The sequence below is a fragment of the Brassica rapa genome, chromosome A09 (assembly GCF_000309985.2).
Source record: "Brassica rapa cultivar Chiifu-401-42 chromosome A09, CAAS_Brap_v3.01, whole genome shotgun sequence".
Taxonomy (NCBI): Eukaryota; Viridiplantae; Streptophyta; class Magnoliopsida; order Brassicales; family Brassicaceae; genus Brassica; species Brassica rapa.
The window spans coordinates 37,550,117-37,570,498 of NC_024803.2; the positions used below are offsets into that span (position 1 = coordinate 37,550,117).

Genomic DNA, 20,382 nt, shown 5'->3' on the forward strand with positions numbered 1-20,382 from the left:
ATATTTTATATTTTGGATTTTAAATAAACTTATAAATTACTAAAATGTTAAAAGTCTTACATTCAAATTTTGTGATCAATAGTTTAAATTTTTTGTTAAGATAAGATACATATGATTACAAAATCATATAAGTAGAAAGTCTCATTTAATAAGTATTAAGATTAAAAGATAAATAAATAAATATATATATATATATATATATATATATATATAGTTTAAAATTAAAATATATACCATTTAAAAATACATATATATTTTAATTTCAAAATGTACTTTGAACAATTTTTTTTGATTAAATCTTTGAACAAATATTAACAACTCATTAAAAATATAAATTAATAAAACTATTAATCACACAATGAAAATTTTGTAATCAGTAATTTAAAGTTTTTTCTATAAAAGATAAAATTGATAAAAAAAAATCATATTAGTAGAAATCATCATTTAATATCATTTAAATTTAATTATACACCATATCAAACAGAAAAAAATATTGTTTGGATTGATAAAATTTATCTACATGTTTGCACCAATTTAATTATATACGTAATAGTTACTGACTTTTTAATTATTCAATATATATTCATTATTTCATAATATGTAAAATATATAATATATAAAATAATTTATATGCAGTGTTCTCGTGCAAAGAGTAATCTATCATATTAATATAACGCGGAACTACATCATCTTAGCCTATCGTGTCAAACCTTTTTTCAACATCCTGCCAGTTTCTTTGACCGATTGAATTTTATTTCTCCATTGATTTCCTTAGAAAGTGTAATTCTTTTGCCCATCCTGACCGCAACTCTAATCATTCATCCCATCTCATCTAAAAAATCAGAATCGACACAAAATTTCATAAAGGAACCTAAAGAAAATTTTAGAATAACATCGGACAGTCCAATTACGACTACTGAAAACGCATGATTTCAAAATTTTATACTTTACGGGTGAAAATTTTAATGGCTCCACGGGTTCCACGACTCTGTTTCATTAAAATAAGTCTACTTTATCAAAAATTCTATAAGAATTATTTATCTCAACAATTTAACGCATATTTATAGGCTTGTGTGGTTTTGACTTAATTAGGTATATTAACACACATATATATAGATTTTGTTTCGTGTATCAAACTCAAAATTCCACTCCTTTATATCAAACTCAAAATTATACTAATTTAAACCCCAAAACTCTTAAATTATTCATCTTTTCATTCCATAAAAGAGATCCATGACAAGTGAGCTCTGCTTTACAAGTTCTCTCTGTTGATCGCATGTTCTTGTTGTGTTTGGTTCGATGAGAGAAGACAAACACGTGGCTCAAGCCACAGAAGATCATCATCATCAGCGACAACAAAACCTAGCAACGAGTTTAAGCTCTAAACTAGCAAAGACATGGATCACCACCAAAATCTACATCTTCGTCCTCTTCATCTTCCTCCTTTGTGCTTCTCTTTCTTGGATATTTACGGTAATATTTTTCTCTTTCTCATGATGATACTTTCTACTTTCGTTAACGAGAAGACCCTAACAAAAAAAAACGAGAAAGATTATACCATTAAGGAGTTTGGTGAGAAGAAACACATTTATTCACCACGTTGAAAATCTTTGAACCGTTTATATACATATTAGATTATACTTGTAGTGGTGGAACCTATAAACTTTATAGTCTTAATACTTTTTGTTTGGTGATATTCGTAGTTTGTATTAGGAGAAAGTAGATTCCAAGTAACATCAGTATTCACAAGAAACACCAACAAAAGTGCTACCACAACAACAAATATCCCGAAGATCATCATCAAGATCCCATTAAACTGCACACTCCTCAACAACAACACCACCCAAACATGTCCTTCAAATTATCCCACCAAGTTCGAACCAGCGATCTCTTCCTCGGAAACTTGTCCTGACTACTTCAGGTGGATCCACCGAGACTTCAAGGTATGGCAAAAGACAGGAATCACAAGGGATACACTAGAGAAAGCAAGACCACACGCTCATTTCAGGGTGGTAATAAAGTCAGGGAGATTATACGTTCATCAATACGAGAAAGCATTTCAGACAAGAGATGTGTTCACAATTTGGGGAATACTTCAACTTCTAAGAATGTATCCAGGTCAAATCCCTGATCTTGAGCTTCTCTTCCTCTGCCATGACAAACCCGCCATTTGGAAAAGAGACTTCAAAAAGGACACATGGCCTCCTCCGCCGTTGTTTCACTATTGCGGTCACCGGGATGCATACGACATCGTGTTCCCTGATTGGAGCTTCTGGGGTTGGTATGACTCATTCATATGACTTTTACTTTTGGTTAATGGTTGACTATTCATCAAGATTAATTATATCTTAAGTCTGGTCAATAGCGTAGATGGCCCGTAACCAGTGAAGTATATAAATATTATTACTTTTTAATAGGCCAGAGCTGAATATAAAGGAGTGGAATAAGTTATCTGTGGCACTAAAAGAAGGCAACAAAAGGGTGAAATGGGAAGATAGAATTCCGTACGCTTATTGGAAAGGAAACCCTAATGTTTCTCCAGTAAGAGGAGAGCTCATGAGATGTAACTTCTCCGACAAGTATGATCCTATGGTTCGTCTCTATGTTCAGGTATGTGTATAATCCCCGTTTAGTTAGACTTTATACTTACATGCATTTAACGAGTTCATTTCGGGTCTAGATAAGGTTCATTTTGTTAAAATTTTATATCACGCACGTAGTGATTTATATATAACGTCATATTAGTGTTTCAAAAAAAAAACGTCATATTAAAAGGAATTTTATTATCTTGTCTCACTCTCACATGTTGTTTCAGGATTGGAGAAGTGAGATTGAGAAGGGGTTTAGAGGATCAAACCTAGAAGATCAATGCACTCATAGGTATTAGTATATGTAAATACATCTCATAAATTACGTATAATAATCTCATATTTTGTTAATTTGCTATATTGAGAAACATTTTTGCAACTGAATTTTTGCATGCAGATATAAGATTTACGTAGAAGGGAATGCATGGTCGGTGAGCGAGAAATATATACTTTCATGTGATAGCATGACTCTGTTGGTTAAACCAGAGTACTATGATTTTTTCATAAGAAGTATGGTCCCAATGAAGCATTACTGGCCTATTAGACGCAACAACAAGTGCCGTGACCTCAAATTCGCTGTCGAATGGGGTAACAACAACACCGAAAAGGTAAGCAATATTAAAAAGCGTCTAATGGGAACTAGTGCCTTAGGTTGCGATGGTCTTAATCATATTATATTGTATATAGGCACAAGTCATAGGGAGGCAAGGAAGTGATTACGTGATGCAGAATCTAGAGATGAAGTATGTATATGACTACATGTTATATGTGTTGCAAGGCTATGGGAAACTGATGAAGTTGGATGTGACTGTGCCTGAAAATGCGACTGAAGTGTGTTCAGAGACGATGGCTTGTCCGATCACTGATGGTGGACTGATCAGGCAGTGTATGGATGATTCGTTGGTTATGTCACCGAGCATCAAGGCGGCTTGTAAATTGCCAAAACCTTATGGTGACAATGAGCTCAAAAGGATTCTTAAGAAACAGGAGAGTGTAAAGAGAAGGGTTAGGAAGTGGACCGATGAGTATTGGAACGTGAGAAGTGGCAAATAAGATTATTTTCTTTGATCGTGAAAATATAAATTGTAACTTGTGAATTTGGTTTGCATTGTATGAATCAAAATATAATCAAGTGTGTGTTCCAAGAAAAAAAAAATCCGGTGTTGCTAATCTAGTTTCAACTTTCAGCAATGAAGAATAAGGCGCATGAGAGATTTACGAACGTGATGATAGTAAGTTAATCTATGTAAAATAATCATAGTATAAGGTGCATTGTAATGTATGTCGCTTGTTTAAGAATGATGTATAAGACTTTTAGTATATAAAAGGATACGGTCGTTTTAACAAATAGTGTTTGACCATTGTTAAGTCGTATTGATATCCCTTGTATATTAGTTGAAGAGCATTACAACATTCTTTTGTAACCATATATCATTACAAGTATGATTTTTTGAATTTTTAAAAATTTTAGTTGGTCCATCTAAACATATATTATACTTTTTATAAAACTAAATATAAAATTGATTAGTAGTATGCAAAAAATATTTTCATTTCTTTCTTTAAATAAAAGTTATGAAATTACCTAATATGGTTAATATAAATATAACAATTAATGATTTTGAATAATAAAAATTTGATAATAATTTTTGTATCCTTCATCATTTTTGTTTAATTTTATATTCTTAAAAGAAACTAAACAATCACATTAATCATATGATAAAAAAAAATTAGATTTTTTCTTATATGTTATATTTTAAATTTTTTAAAATGACTATAAATTACTAATACTGTCAAAAGACTCACATTAAAAAATTTGTGATCAATGATTTAAGGGGAAATTACATGTTTACCACTATCATGGTACTACTTTTCATTTTTACCACCACTAAAGAGACATTTTCAAAAATACCTTCTTCATTAAGTGGCAAAGACTCTTATGCCCTTGTTATTATATATATAATAAATCATTATTTAAAAAAAAAGTAATTTTTTTTATGTTTTCAAATTATACTTTTTCAAATTCAAACTTTTTTATAATTTTCTTTTTTGGAAATTTTTTTCTCGAATTTTTTTTTTCAAATTTTTTTTTAAAAAACGAAAATTATGTTTGAAACTATTTTTTAAAATATTTTTATATATTCTTTAAGTATTTATTTATATATTTATTAGAATCCTAAATTTCAAATTCCAAAAGCCCTACCCCACCCACCCCTCAACTCTAAACCCTAAGTCTAGATTAGTTAACCCTAAGGGTATAATTGTCTTTAACCTTTCATTAAAAGTGAGAGTAAAAGTGGTTAATGTAAATATGAAAAGTGGTACTATGAATGTGCTATTTGTGGTAATTTTCAATGATTTAACTTTTTGTTATAATAAGATACAAATGATACTAAAACCATATGAATAAAAATTTCATTTAATAGATATTCAGATTAAATATATATATATATATATATATATATATATATATATATATTAAAAGTAAACTATATAATATATAAAAATACATAAATAAGTTAATTTTAAAATTTTCATTGCAAAAATATTGAGACCTTAATATTTTAATTTTGAAATTTGCATTGAATTTTAAAAATGATTATAAATGACTAAAATTATTAAAAATCTCACACTGAAAATTTTGTGATTAATGATTTAATTTTTTGGTACAACAAATATATAAATGTTAATAAAATTATATGAGTATGAAACCTCAATTAATAAATATCCATACTAAAATATACTATATATCTATGTCAATATCATTTAAATTTTATTATATAACATATAAAATAAATAAAATGATTTTTTTATTCATTTACCAATAAAAATATTTTAAATAAAAAAGATGGATTATTTTTTATGTGATTACTCCAATTTATTATATACATAATTCACTTCTCAATTATTCAATAAATTTCATATAAATCATTTTGCTTTTTGCTTTTACCCTTAATAATTAGTTATGTAATATATTAATTATTAATATGTTAATTATAATTTAATTAAATATCAGTAGTATATCTAAAGCAAAAAGGATAAATATCAAAAATGATTCTTGTTTTAATAGTATTGATTGATATCCATAATCATGAACCCAAATTTTTTATTCAACTAAAACAATTGGAAAGTTATCAAACTCAGATCTATACAAATTTAATATCCAAAAACTATCAAATATTCATTTTCTCCCCCCTCATAAAAGAGATCATAACAGTGAGCTCTGCTTCACAAGTTCTCTCTGTTGATTTCATGTTCTGTTGTGTTTGGTACGATGAGAGAGAACATACACGTGGCTCAAGCCACAGAACATCATCATCATCAGCAACAACATAAAATAGCAACTAATTTAAGTTCTAAACTAGCAAAGACAAGGGTCACCGCCAAAATCCACATTTTCGTCTTCTTTATCTTCCTCCTTAGTGCTTCTCTCTCTTGGATTTTCTTTACGGTAATATTTTTCTCTTTGTCATGATAATACTTTCGTTTTTTTTTCTTTTTTTTTTGGGTGGAAAACAGAGTTTAGAAAGATTGATAGACTTCATATATATATATATGTCATACGACACGTTAACGAAAAAGATAATAACTATATACGTTATATAGTGATTGTAGAAAGATTATACCATTGAGGAGTCTAAAGAACTACATTTACTCCCATACTTGTAGTGATGGAGCCTAATCCTATAAACTTTATAATCTTAATTTTTTTTGTGTTATTCATAGTTTGTATTAGGTGAGAGTAGATTCCAAGTAATATCGGTATTCACAAGAAACACCAACAAAAGTGCTACCACAATAACAACTATTCCGAAGACCATCCCATTAAACTGTACACTCCTCAACAACGCTACTACACAAACATGTCCTTCAAATTATCCAACCAAGTTCGAGCCGACAATCTCTTCCTCGGAAACTTGTCCTGACTACTTCCGATGGATCCAACAAGACCTAAAGGTATGGCAAGAGACAGGGATCACAAGAGAAACACTAGAGAGAGCAAAACCTAATGCTCATTTCAGGGTTGTAATAAAGTCAGGGAGATTGTATGTTGATCAATATGTTAAATCTTATCAGACGAGAGATGTATTCACAATTTGGGGAATACTTCAACTTCTAAGAACGTATCCTGGCCAAATCCCTGATCTTGAGCTTCTCTTCCTCTGTTATGATAAACCCGTCATTTGGAAAAGAGACTTCAACAAAACTAGAGAGGACACATGGCCTCCTCCGCCGTTGTTTCGCTATTGCGGTCACCGTGATGCATACGACATCGTGTTCCCTGATTGGAGCTTCTGGGGTTGGTATGTCCCTTTCATAAGGCTTTTTATTTTTTTTCTTTTGTCTCACGTTAATGGTTGTCAAAATATAAAACATTGTTTAAATTGCTTTTCTGTGTGATTTAAAAAAAAATACATTTTATTTAATTATCACTAAAATTTTCGTTAAAAATAAATTAGTCACTACTTACAGTTACAGTTTACATCATTTAAATATAATGCACTGTCGCAAATAATTTCTTAGAGATGTTAACTATTTTACAATAATAAATGATATTTTTTTTCAAAAATTCTCATTTTAAATAAATAATTAAATTCTAATTATTATTAATATTTTATTAAAAAATAAAAAAATTGGTTATAAAATCTACTTATATTTTTTAAGTCTGGTTGATAGTGTAGGCATGTAAGTTGTAACCACCAAAGTATGTAAATATTAGTATGTTTTCCATAGGCCGGAGGTGAATATAAAGGAGTGGAAGAAGTTATCTGTGGCACTTCAAGAAGGGAACAAAAGGGTGAAATGGAAAGATAGAATTCCGTACGCTTATTGGAAAGGAAACCCTCATGTTTCTACTCCGATAAGAAAAGAACTCATGAGATGTAACTTCTCCGACAAGTATGATCCTATGCTTCGACTTTATGCTCAGGTATGTGTATAACATCTCCTATCATATGGGGTATACAGGCCGTGCTTGAACTAAGATTTCTAGACATCTTGAATAATAAATGAGATTAGAAAGAGATTTGAGAGGATTATTAAAGAGATTAGAGATTGGAGATTAATGAAATTTGGAAATGAGATTAAAGGCTAGAGAGAGAATTCAAAGATGACCAGAGACTTTTTATTATCTTGCTTGAATCTTAATGAAGAGATTATAAAGTTTATATAGAGAGGATACAAGGGTTTTAAGAGCTTGAGAAAGGCTGTCATGGGCTTCTTCCTTTCTGGGCCGAGTACTGTAGCAACAGTCTCAAGTCTGGTGCCTAACTTCTCAAGTCTGGTGCCTTTGATATCCTTCTTTCATATAGCTTGATCTCTTCATCTCAACACTCCCCCTCAAGCTTGACCATGTGGAACAAGTCAAGCTTGGAAGCCATGAGATCTTCCTCATTAAAAACCTCACCAAAGAAAAACCCATTGGGACAAAACTTTGATGAGGGAAAAAGAGTAAAGACCTCATGGTAAGGGGTACTAGTTTCTCTTGCCAAGATCTATGAGTTCCAACCTGATATGGATGGACTCCATAGTCTTTTGCCGCGCAGCCTTAGTGAACACATCAGCCAACTGATCTTCACTCTTGGTGTAGCAAGGTAGAATCACTCCAAGACCAATCATTTGCCTCACCTTGTGGCAATCTACTTCAATGTGCTTGGTTCTCTCATGGAAGACTGAGTTGGAGGCTATGTGGATTGCTGCTTGGTTGTCACAATGCATGGTCATTGGTGTAGCTTGATCAATCTTCAAGTGCTTCAGGATCCCTTTGATCCACACCAACTCGTTGGTAAGCTTCAGCATGGCTCTATACTCAGCTTCTGCACTAGAACATGAAACCACCTTCTGCTTCTTACTCTTCCAAGTAACCAAGTTACCACCAATGAATGTGCAGTAGCCAGTAGTTGATCTCCTATCAGTCCTATCTCCTGCCCAATCTGCATCACAGTAGCCCACCACTTCAGTGCTTCTGTTGCAGCCCATCCACACTCCAAGATCTTGTGTTCCATTCAGGTACAAGAGCACTCTCTCCACCATGTGCCAGTGATGCTCCCTTGGAGCTTGCATATGCTGGCTCACCTGATTCACAGCAAAGCAAATATCAGGTCTAGTGATGGTCAAGTAGATGAGCTTACCCACTAGCTTTCTATAAAGCTTTGGATCATGAAAAAGCTTGCTATCTTCAAGCTCCCCCTCACGTGGCGCCTTGTACCCATCTTCCATGGGCATCTTGGCTGTCTTTCCTCCATAAGCACCTGCATCTTTCAAGAGATCAAGTGTATACTTCCTTTGAGAGATGAACAAACCTTCCTTGGCTCTACACAACTCAATGCCAAGAAAGTATTTCATCTCTCCCAAGTCTTTAATCTCAAAAACAGATTTGAGAAACTCCTTGGTAGCCTTGATACCATCATTATCACTACCAGTGATGATGATATCATCAACATACACAAGGAGAACAACAATACCCAAGGGAGAAGTGAGAGTGAAGAGAGTATGATCAAGCTCACTTTTGCGGAATCCTTTTCCATTCAAAGTAGTGCTCAGCTTGTGGTACCAAGCTCTAGGAGATTGCTTGAGACCATAGATAGCTTTCTTTAGTCTCAATACATTCCTTTCTTCACAAGATGCTCAAGACCAGGTGGTGGATGCATGTAAACCTCATCTTCTAGCTCTCCTTGAAGAAAGGCATTCTTCACATCCATTTGCCAAAGATCCCACTCGAGATTCACAGCCAAAGAGAGCACAATCCTGATAGTATGGAGCTTAGCAACTGGAGCAAATGTATCAATGTAGTCCTCTCCATATGTTTGAGTGAAACCTCTTGCAACAAGCCTTGTCTTGCGCCTATCTATCTCTCCATTTGGAAGATACTTGATGGTGAAGATCCATCTACTAGAAACAGCTCTCTTCCCTTTTGGCAATGCACTCTCATACCATGTCTCATTCTTGATCATAGCATCACTTTCAGCCTTAACTGAATCTCTCCACTCTTGTATCAGCATTGCCTCTTCATAGCTTCTTGGAACATGACTCTGATCCAAGCTCACTTGAAATGCACAATGCTCTTCTGGATATTGAGCAAAAGAACACACAGCTTGAGAAGAATGTTCCACAGCCTGGGCATTGTAGTACACTCTCGTGTTTACCCATTTGGAAGGCTTCCTATTCCGTGTGCTCCTCCTCAACATGGGACCTTGTACAGGTTCTGGCTCTTCCACATTGTCCTCTTCTTGCGCATCATCTCCACTAGCCTCAGCTCCTCCTTGATGATTCACAGGCTCCACACCTTGATCACCACTAGCCTCAGCTTCTCCTTGATGATTCATAGGCTCCACACCTTGATCACCACTCTGATCATGAGAACTAGAACTCTCTTGACCACTTGAACTACTCTCTCCCATCCCTTGGTTAAGAGTCTCTGATTCATTCCCCCCCTCATGATCAAGAGTAGGAACATGAACTCCATCAGTAACTGGTGCACTCACTGGTGCACTTTCTTGACCTCCATTTGTTGTTGTAGTAGGCGCATCCCTTGGTGCACTACCACCTCCTTGGTTCACATTGATACCAAGATTCTCCAGTATAGTTCTCAAGACTGTTGCTCTATCTGAAGCCAAATCTTTCAGATCTTCTTGGTTCTTCTCTTCAAAATACCCTCTTTCCTCCACAAACTTCACTTCTCTAGAGATCATCACTCTCCTAGTGTCTTCATCATAGCACTTGTACCCTTTCTGGCTGGTAGAGTATCCAATAAACATAGCCTTGGAGCTCCTTGCTTCTAGCTTATTTCTCAACTCACCAGGAACCATTACATAGCATAAGCACCCAAAGACCTTGAGATGTGAGAGAACTGGCTTGTACTTGTTGAGCACCTCAAATGGCGACTTCCCTTGTAGCACAAGAGTAGGTGTCCTGTTGATCAAGTAGCAAGCAGTAACGACAGCATCACTCCAGAATCTCTTTGGGACATTGGCTTGAAACATCAAGGACCTAGCGACCTCCATCAAATGTCTGTTCTTCCTCTCAGCCACACCGTTTTGTTGAGGAGTGTATGGACAGCTAGTTTGGTGAAGAATCCCACTGCCAGATAGGTGTTGCTTGAATGCATTGCTTATGTACTCTCCTCCATTATCAGACCTGAAAACTTTAATCTTGGCATGATATTGGTTAATCACATAAGTTTGAAAGTTTCTAAATGCATCAAGCACCCTATCTTTGGTTGGAATTAAAGTTAACCAGGTGTATTTGGATTTTTCATCAATGAAAGTGACATAATACTTCTGATTTTCCCTAGATAAGCAGGGAGCTGTCCAAACATCCGAGTGAACAAGATCAAAGCAATTTTCATAAATAGTAGAAGAGTTTGGAAAAACAGTTTTACAATGCTTGCCTAAAATACAAGCTTCACAATCATTATTCTCAAAAGAAACACCTGGCAACATCAGTTTTAAAGCTTTATTATGAGGGTGTCCTAGTCTAGCATGCCACAATGCATTCTTGCTTAGACTAGTAGAAGCAGAAGAAAAGGAACAACTAAATTTTGAACTAGGAGCAGAGAAGCTCAAATTCTCTAGCACATAAAGATCTCCCTTGGTAACTCCACTTCCAAGCACCTTATGACTTTCAATATCCTGAAATTTTACACTGTTAGGGCTGAAAATGACATTACAATTCAGATCAGTAGCACACTTCTTAACTGAAAGAAGATTAGAAGTAAAATCAGGCATATAAAGCGCTTTGGAATCTTTATCAAATAGCTTGAGCTCTCCTATTCCTTTAATAGGAATTTTAGCACCATTGGCTATCATCACATTACCATGAGCAGGTTCAATGTTGTTAATCAATCTAGTGTCACTTATCATGTGATGAGATGCACCAGAATCAACAATGAGAGGCTTATATGAACTAGATGTGGAGTTAGCTAGATGCGCTAGTATACTAGAGGGCTTATATGCATGGGCAGAATCATATGCATGATCAATCCTATCAAAGATACCCTTTCTAAGATGATTATACATGTCAAATGAGTCCTCTAGTAACCTATCAGTTCTAGCAATCATAGAAGCTCCATGAGAGTATGCAAGGGTGTTACCATGTTCCTTGAAGAGCTTGATGAGAACATCCAAGTCTGATCTCTTCAAGTATTCATCACCACTAGTGCTGCCTCTAGAACTAGGACCACCAGTATAAGCCACCAAAGACTTCTCATTATCCATCTCTCCAGCCTGTTCCTTGCTTGCACCACCACCACTACTCTCCACCATGTGAGCTTTGGCCTCTTTGAACTTGGCTGGCTTCAAATGAGGATGTAGGATCCAGCATTGGCTCTTTTTGTGGCCTTGCTTCTTGCAGTGATCACAACTCCCACCAAACTTCTCATACTTGCCATGGATGGCCTTGTTAGCTTGTGCAAGTTCTCCCTGATCTCCTTGAGCTTGCGCTGCTTGATTTGCCAAAGCTAGCTCCTTTCCCTTCTTGTTAAATAGCTCCATGTTCCCATATTCCTTTTGGATCCTAGCACACACCTTTCTAGGTTAGGTAGAGTCTCATCTCTCAACATGTGCTGAATGAACCCTCCATATGCTGGATTCAAAGTGAGAAGCAGTCCAAAGACTTTATCCTGCTCCCTTCTCTTGTTAAGCTCCATTGGATCAATGGTATTTGGCCTCAACATCTCTAGTTCAGACCACAGTGCTCTGTACTTGCCCAAATGCTTCTCAAAGTCCATATCTTCTTGTACTAGACTATTGAGAGCTTGCTTCACCTCAAAGACCCTGTTGAGATTTGAGGTGTTTCTATAGATTTGCTTCAATGTATCCCAAAGTTCTTTAGCTGTATCACAGTAGCTATAAGCATCCATCAAGTTCTGATCCAAGGAGGCAAGAAGAGCATTAATCACCATACAATCAGCTTGTTGCCATTTATCATAGGCAGTCTCACTTTCGTCATCTTCTTCCTCCTTTTCTTTGATCTCTTGCTTTGGAATCACACTGGATGTGAGATGTTTGAGCAATCCCTTGCCTCCAATAGCATTCCTGGCCATCCTAGACCACACAAGGTAGTTGTTTCCCTTGAACTTGGTAGCAATCTTCATGTAGACTCCACCACTATCTTCCATCTTTCAAAAAGCTTCAATCTTGACTCTAGTAACCCACTAGCTTGAAAAGACTTGAACTTTTTCACTTAGATCCTTAAGAACACCTCAAAGACCTCTCAGTTTGTACACAAAAGCACCAATACACTTCAAAGACTTGACCTTTAAGCTTGAACACGGATCTGAGCTCTCCAAACCACCAAAGAAACCAGCTTTAGGCTAGTTCTTCAGTAAAAACACCAACAGAAACTTTCTTGAGATTTTCAAAGATCTAGCCTTGGATAATCTCAAGAACACTCAAGAACTCAAGAACATTCACCCAGGCTCTGATACCATAAGATTTCTAGACATCTTGAATAATAAATGAGATTAGAAAGAGATTTGAGAGGATTATTAAAGAGATTAGAGATTAGAGATTGGAGATTAATGAGATTTGGAAATGAGATTAAAGGCTAGAGAGAGAATTCAAAGATGACCAGAGACTTTTTATTATCTTGCTTGAATCTTAATGAAGAGATTATAAAGTTTATATAGAGAGGATACAAGGGTTTTAAGAGCTTGAGAAAGGCTGTCATGGGCTTCTTCCTTTCTGGGCCGAGTACTGTAGCAACAGTCTCAAGTCTGGTGTCTAACTTCTCAAGTCTGGTACCTTAGCAACAGTCTCAAGTCTGGTGCCTAACTTCTCAAGTCTGGTGCCTTTGATATCCTTCTTTCATATAGCTTGATCTCTTCATCTCAACATGAACATGGTGGGAGTCTCGCCCTAAATGTACGGGCTTTCGGATCCAAAATTTTCTAGTCATTCAAAAAAGAAAGAACATCTCCCATCTCTATAAGTTTGAATGTGTATTCCATTTTGAAACCAATTGTCACTGAATCTTGAAATTGGACTTCATAATTTACATGCATTCTCAAATAACGAGTGAGTTTCATTTTGGGTCTAGATAAGGTTCGTTTTGTTAAAGTGTATACCATGTAGGCATTTATATAACGTCAAACCTAGAAGTCCTTGTCTCACTCTCACATGTTGTTTCAGGATTGGAGAAATGAGACCAAGAAGGGGTTTAAAGGATCAAACCTAGAAGATCAATGCACTCACAGGTATGTGTGTATATATAAAATATATCTTGTAAATCACGTATATTCTCATATTTTGTTAATTTGCTATATTGATTTTCATTTGTTTGCATCTGAAATTTGGCATTCAGATATAAGATCTACATAGAAGGGGAAGCGTGGTCGGTGAGCGAGAAATATATACTTTCATGTGATAGTATGACTTTATTGGTTAAACCAGAGTACCACGATTTTTTCATAAGAAGTATGATCCCAATGAAGCATTACTGGCCTATTAGACAAAACAACAAATGTGGTGACCTCAAATTCGCGGTTGAATGGGGTAACAACAACACCGACAAGGTAAGCAATATTTATGAAACGTCTAATTGGGAACTATAATGCCTTATTTCGATTCAAAGCAGTGATCAATGCTCTTTTCATATGAATTAACTAAGAATCATGACTAACAAATTATCTTGTAGTACATAAGTAATAATGTTATAACGCATTGTCATCACTCAATTATATGTTGACCATGTTGTAATGGTCTTACTCATATTATATATATAGGCACAAGTTATAGGGAGGCAAGGAAGTGATTACATAATGAAGAATCTAGAGATGAAGTATGTCTACGATTACATGTTTTATGTGTTGCAAGGCTACGGGAAACTGATGAAGTTGGATGTGACTGTGCCTGAAAATGCGACAGAAGTGTGCTCGGAGACGATGGCTTGTCCGATCACTGATGGTAGACTGATCAGGCAGTGCATGGATGACTCGTTGGTTATGTCTCCGAGCGTCAAGGCGGCTTGTAATTTGCCAAAGCCGTACGGAGATTATGAGCTCAAAAGGATTCTTAAGAAACGACAAAGTGCAGAAAGAAAGGTTATGAAGTGGACCGATGAGTATTGGAACTTGAGAAGTGGGAAATAAGATTTATAATTTCTTCAATCTTGAAAATACAACGTAACTTGTGATGTTGGTTTGCTTTGTATGAATCTAAGTATAATCCAATGTTGCTAATATAGTTTCAACATTGAATAATAAGGCCCATGAGAGAGTAACTTCATCATACTTAGGCTAAATAAGAATCCAACATGCATAAATGAAAACAGGGGTAATATCATAATTCCGTAGACATTACATATGTAATATCTTACATGATTACATACCACCCCAAATCAGAATTGTTGACAACTAATGTTTTTATTTAATACCAAAAGTAATGGTTGGCGTCACGACTCACCACTAATTAGAGATGAGCGTGTCGCGTAGTCTTTAATTAAACATGGTCAACGATTAATTAACCAAAAAAAAAATTCTCCCGGGGAGAAAACATCTACCAAGTTGCCTTGTAAGACAAGTCTCCACGATCTCACAAGAAACTTTCAAAACCTCTGCTTCTCTGTCTCCTGAGAAAAACTAAAACGATTTCTCTTGAGCAAAAGTCAATGAGTAACCTAAAACTTTGCGTTGAAGTCATAAGCGCAAGACTCAAACCTAGAGAGGAGAGAACTCATCACGGAGATGGATATGGTGGTGTTAACGCCTCCGTGGAGATACGATTCGACGGTCAGATCGTCAAAACCTCGACAAAGATCGACGACGCGAGTCCTGTATGGAACGAGAAGTTCTTCTTTAACATCTCAGATACAGAGGATCTATCGAATCTGATCCTTGAGGCTTACGTTTACAACAAAACAAGCAGTATAACAAAGTCCTGTCTCGGTAAGATCCGGATCTTCGGAACTGCGTTCGTGCCTTACTCTGAAGCTGTGGGGATGCATTACCCTCTCGAGAAAGAGAAACGGAGCGTCTTCTTTTCTGCCGTTAGAGGTGAGCTTGCTCTGAAAGTGTATGTAACTGATAGCCCCTCTCTCAAGGTACCGAATATAAACCCTACAAAGAAGGTTACTTCTCACACAAGGCACAAGTTCCACAACATCCCCACAACAGAGATAAGTAAACCTAGCCAACAAAGAGATCCGGAACCGCCTCAACCGCAACCACGACCACCTCAACCGCGACCGCCTCAACCACGGCCGCGATCGCCTCAACTAGAACCGCTTCAAACGCTATTGCCACAACCGCCACCGGTTATGGGAGCTTCTAGGTTTCCGGCGGCGAGATATGATTCTCCCTTACCGCAGGCAGCGATGGGATTTGATCCTACACCACCAGATTATTCAATCAAAGAGACGAATCCGATTCTCGGAGGAGGCAGACAAGCAAGAAACACCAGAGCTCACGATCTCGTCGAGCCGATGGAGTTTCTTTACGTTAGAGTCGTGAAAGCTCGAAATCTTCCGACAATGGACCCGACAGGAAGTTTAGACCCCTACGTGGAAGTCAAACTCGGAAACTTCACAGCCAAGACAAAACACTTCGAGAAGAATAAAAACCCTATCTGGAACGAAGTCTTCGCCTTCTCCAAATCCGACCAACAATCAAACTTTCTCGAAGTCATCGTCATGGACAAAGACGTAATCAAAGACGACTTCGTCGGTTCAATCCGGTTCGATCTCGATGAGGTTCCGACACGTGTTGCACCAGACAGTCCTTTAGCTCCAGAATGGTACGTAGTCAACGTCGAAAGAGGAGGAGAGATCATGTTGGCGGTTTGGTTCGGTACACAAGCCGACGAAGCGTTCTCAGACGCGACTTACTCGGACGCTTTAACCGCTTTAAACAAATCGAGTGTGCGTTCTAAAATTTATCATTCTCCGAGACTATGGTACCTTCGTGTTAATGTTATCGAGGCGCAAGACTTGGTTATTGTCCCGGACCGGACTCGGGCTCCAAATCCGTATGTTAAAATCAAGTTAGGTAACCAAATGGTCCGAACCAAATCGAACCAGTTGCTTAACCCGAGATGGAACGAAGAGTTTACACTTGTCGCGGCTGAACCGTTTGAAGATCTTGAAATATCAATCGAAGACCGGGTGGCGGTTAACCGAGAGGAAACGTTGGGATCGGCTAAGATACCGTTTGATATGATCGAAAGACGGGTCAATGATAACCGGATAGTACCTAACCGTTGGTTTAGTCTTAAGTTTGAGAACCAAAGGAGGGCCAGAGTCGCTACTACTAGGATTCTTCTGAATGTTTGTTTAGAAGGAGGCTATCACGTTCTTGATGAGTCTACTTACTACAGCAGCGACTTCAGACCGTCGATGAAAGAGCTATGGACACGTCAGCAGCCGTCGCTCGGTGTTCTTGAATTAGGGATTCTCGGAGTTGAAGGTTTAAACGTGAGCCATGATGGAAAGAAAGAGACGGTAGATGCTTACTGTGTAGCTAAGTATGGGACCAAATGGGTCAGGACACGGACTGTTACCAACTGTTTTAACCCGCAGTTCAACGAGCAGTACACATGGGAGGTTTATGAGCCAGCGACCGTGATAACAATCGGCGTTTTCGATAACAACCAGATCAATGGTGGTAACAACAGAGATGGCAAGATTGGGAAAGTCAGAGTTCGAATCTCGACTCTTGAATCTGGAAGACTCTACACTAACTCGTATCCGCTTCTCGTTCTTCGACCTTCAGGTGTAAAGAACATGGGTGAACTACATTTGGCGATTCGGTTTACTTGCACGTCCATGTTTCAGATGCTGGTTCAGTACTGGAAACCACTTCTTCCCAAGATGCACTACGTTAGACCATTGAAAGTAGTGCATCAGGAGATTCTTAGACAACATGCTGTTAGCCTAGTGGCGGCTCGGTTAAGCAGAACCGAGCCACCTCTTAGGAAAGAAGTGATCGAATACATAACCGGTTCGGATTCTCATTTCTGGAGCGTTAGGAAAAGCAGAGCGAATTTCTTTAGACTAACATCGGTTTTATCCGGTTTACTCGGTACCGGAGAATCGTTTCAAGATATATGTACATGGAAGAAACCGGTAGCGTCTGCAGCGGTTCATGTACTCTACTTAGCGTTTGTGTGTTTGCCAGAGATGATTCTTCCGATAACATCTCTTTTGTTGTTCATGCTTGGTGTATGGAACTACAGACTGCGTCCGAGACAACCTCCACACATGGACACAAGACTTTCATTCGCAGACAACGTTCACCCTGAAGAGCTTAACGAAGAGTTCGACACGTTTCCATATTCTTCTCAAGACCCGGGGACAGTGAAAATGCGGTACGAGCGGTTGAGGGGTATAGCGAGCAGAGCTCAGACTGTTGTGGGAGACATAGCTGGTCAAGGAGAGAGAGTTCAAGCTCTATTAAGCTGGAGAGATCCAAGAGCAACGTCCATCTTCATGGTGCTTTGTTTGGTTTCTTCAGTGGTTTTGTACGTTGTACCGTTCAAGGTTTTTGTTCTTCTTGGTGGATTGTACATCATGAGACATCCAAGATTCAGGAGAAAGACACCTCCTGGTCTTGTTAACTTCTTCAAAAGACTTCCTGCTAAAACAGACTCTATGTTGTAGAATGTAATAACATATATGAAACTGCAATTCAATCAATAAACCAAAAGCTAAAGAACACACAAGAGTTCTGAAAATCACTACAAGTCTTTTTCTTGTCCTAAACATAACCAAAAGACACTTTTTTCTCAGAGAGGTTAGCTTTCTTCTTCTCCTAGATTCAATGCTTATCTACTACACATACGAATCATCCACGCATTAGATCAATGTCCATGTGGGCGTGATGCATATCCATTGATCTTGAACCGGTTGACCACATGCCTACAGGAGTCTGATCAAGGTTCTGGCTTTGTTGAGGAGGTGATGTTGGTGCAGTGTTGTTGTCGTTGTTCTCCAAACCGTCCGCGTCTTGGACATCTTCAGAAGCTTCATCTCTTTTTTTAACCTTCCCTTTTGGAACCGCCCAAAGGAAGCTCCCAACGATAACCTGTTAAGGAGGTGACACACACCTTTAGAACAATGCAAGTCAAGATTTGTTTCGATGGTTACAACTTACAAGCAGCTCACCTGAACTGGGCTTGCAGCTATTAAAGGCCCAGCAATTCCACCACCAGTGACACGACCATCAGGGCTAGCGAGTGAGACGGATAGGTTCCCAGTGCGGTTTGAGTAGTCATTGTCAGTTGCGTTCAGATAAGAGATTGAGAGAGATAAGAGCTCGAAACGACCCTAGAGTAGCATACATGAGTAGTGTTTATTTGTCTTGTAAATCATAATAAAACGTGAGGATAAAACAAATACCAAACCTCGTATTTAATAGCTCCCTGAGATGGTGATGGCTGGAGAATAGTTGCAGTAGAGACTGCACCACTAACAGATAAGACACAAGTCGCTCTTGGACCTTGCTGCGAAAAAGACAGCACCTTTGATGCAATGTCCTGACAAAAACAAACACAAAGAGTGTGTGAATTAAAGACTATCTCAAGAAGCCTCAAAAGAACAAGAATTTGATCCCATACTTCACCAACTGAAACTGCAATTACATGCGGAGTGAAGCTCATCCCTGACGATGAAGGCATCAATTCACCTTACAGAACAAACAAAAACCACATCGTTAATTAGAACATAAGTATTAATAAACATAGCTTAAGACAAAGACCCTAGAATAAAAGATTATATTTTTTTAATCCTAAGTTACACACTTTGGGACATTATAATATTCTAGAGCTTTAACTTCCCACCATAATCACAACCAATGTCCTAATAAACTATAGTATATAGTAAAATTCAATAAAGCTCATAACTTTCCACTGTATACATAAGAGGGATGAGAGAAAGAGAGGGTCTTTACCACTGGAACTAAGCCTTTGCTTCTTGCCGGAGCCAGGAGGTCTACCACGGCCACGTTTGTTAGAGTTTGGGGACATGGAGGGAGACAATGCCAAGGAAACAGGACCTTCTTGTCCGTACTTCCTAGGCCGTCCTCTCTTCCTCTTCTCACCAGACGACGGAGGAGGAGCAGCCGCCGCAACAGCCGCTGAAGAGTCAGCCGGAGAAGACTCGATCGGTAAAGGAGGAGACACGAATGCAGTGGAGCCGCCGCCGCCTACTTGGTTCAGGTTTGGGTTTGAGACGAAAGGAGAGTTGGGGTTGGAGAAATGGTGAAACCCTTGTGATCCGTGAAACGGCTGTTGTGTCTGAGGAGGAGGAGGAGCAGAACCAGGCATGCCTCTCTGGATGTAGTAAGAACCCGACATAGCTTCTCTTCGATCCATAGCTTCTTCTGACCTTTTATTTTTTTTTTTAACAAGAGGATGCAAAAACTCACTGGGGGATCTTATAAAAAGATCTGATAAAATGGATAAGAGCAAATCAGAATCTAAAGATAAAGACTTGGAGGGTAAGGTAACATGCAAACTAGAAAATCTCTCTCAAAGCTTATCTAACACACAGACACAAAAGTAGATCCATAAGAGGAGGGAGACAGCTCAATTTTTCATATGCTTTTCTCTCTTTGATTCATGAGATATGAAGAAGATTTCTCCTCCATCAACAATGGTGAAGAAAGGGGTTTTCTTTTTCTCTAACTCTGTCTGGTTCTTGTGTGTTATGTGATGTTGCTTTTTTTTTTGCTTTACTGGTGAGGTGAGAGAGGGAAGCAGAAGAAAACAAAAAACTATCAATCAGATCCCTTCTTCACCTAAAGAGTTGAAAGCATTTACTGTGGATAACACAATTTGATTTTTATTTTCAAAATTCAAAATTAAAA

At 37.4% G+C, this 20,382-nt stretch overlaps 4 protein-coding genes and 1 long non-coding RNA gene across 5 annotated transcripts; 3 read left to right on the forward strand and 2 right to left on the reverse strand.

Annotated features, from left to right (window-relative positions):
- Nucleotides 1-466: 466 nt before the first annotated feature.
- On the forward strand, nucleotides 467-4,001 carry LOC103841954 (O-glucosyltransferase rumi homolog). The gene is made up of 6 exons (XM_009118545.3): nucleotides 467-1,473; nucleotides 1,704-2,281; nucleotides 2,418-2,610; nucleotides 2,816-2,880; nucleotides 2,986-3,196; nucleotides 3,276-4,001. Exons 1-6 carry the CDS (start codon nucleotides 1,300-1,302, stop codon nucleotides 3,639-3,641), a joined length of 1,587 nt encoding a protein of 528 aa, XP_009116793.1. The 5' UTR covers nucleotides 467-1,299; the 3' UTR covers nucleotides 3,642-4,001.
- Nucleotides 4,002-5,859: 1,858 nt separating this feature from the next.
- Nucleotides 5,860-14,723, forward strand: LOC103841955 (O-glucosyltransferase rumi homolog). Its single transcript, XM_009118546.2, has 6 exons — nucleotides 5,860-6,036; nucleotides 6,312-6,889; nucleotides 7,320-7,515; nucleotides 13,715-13,779; nucleotides 13,887-14,097; nucleotides 14,308-14,723. Exons 1-6 carry the CDS (start codon nucleotides 5,860-5,862, stop codon nucleotides 14,671-14,673), a joined length of 1,593 nt encoding a protein of 530 aa, XP_009116794.1. The 3' UTR covers nucleotides 14,674-14,723.
- Nucleotides 6,910-13,942, reverse strand: LOC117127877. Its single transcript, XR_004450814.1, has 2 exons — nucleotides 13,328-13,942; nucleotides 6,910-7,873 (listed from the first exon to the last, which is right to left on the reverse strand). It is a non-coding gene; the product is annotated as an uncharacterized LOC117127877 (long non-coding RNA).
- Nucleotides 14,724-15,142: 419 nt separating the features above from the next.
- LOC103841957 (FT-interacting protein 3) lies at nucleotides 15,143-18,602 on the forward strand. The gene has a single exon (XM_009118548.3). The coding sequence runs from the start codon at nucleotides 15,192-15,194 to the stop codon at nucleotides 18,174-18,176; it is 2,985 nt and encodes a 994-aa protein (XP_009116796.1). The 5' UTR covers nucleotides 15,143-15,191; the 3' UTR covers nucleotides 18,177-18,602.
- LOC103841956 (AT-hook motif nuclear-localized protein 11) lies at nucleotides 18,169-20,237 on the reverse strand. The gene is made up of 5 exons (XM_009118547.3): nucleotides 19,465-20,237; nucleotides 19,133-19,200; nucleotides 18,920-19,051; nucleotides 18,681-18,842; nucleotides 18,169-18,600 (listed from the first exon to the last, which is right to left on the reverse strand). The coding sequence occupies exons 1-5, from the start codon at nucleotides 19,886-19,888 to the stop codon at nucleotides 18,361-18,363; spliced, it is 1,026 nt and encodes a 341-aa protein (XP_009116795.1). The 5' UTR covers nucleotides 19,889-20,237; the 3' UTR covers nucleotides 18,169-18,360.
- Nucleotides 20,238-20,382: the final 145 nt, after the last annotated feature.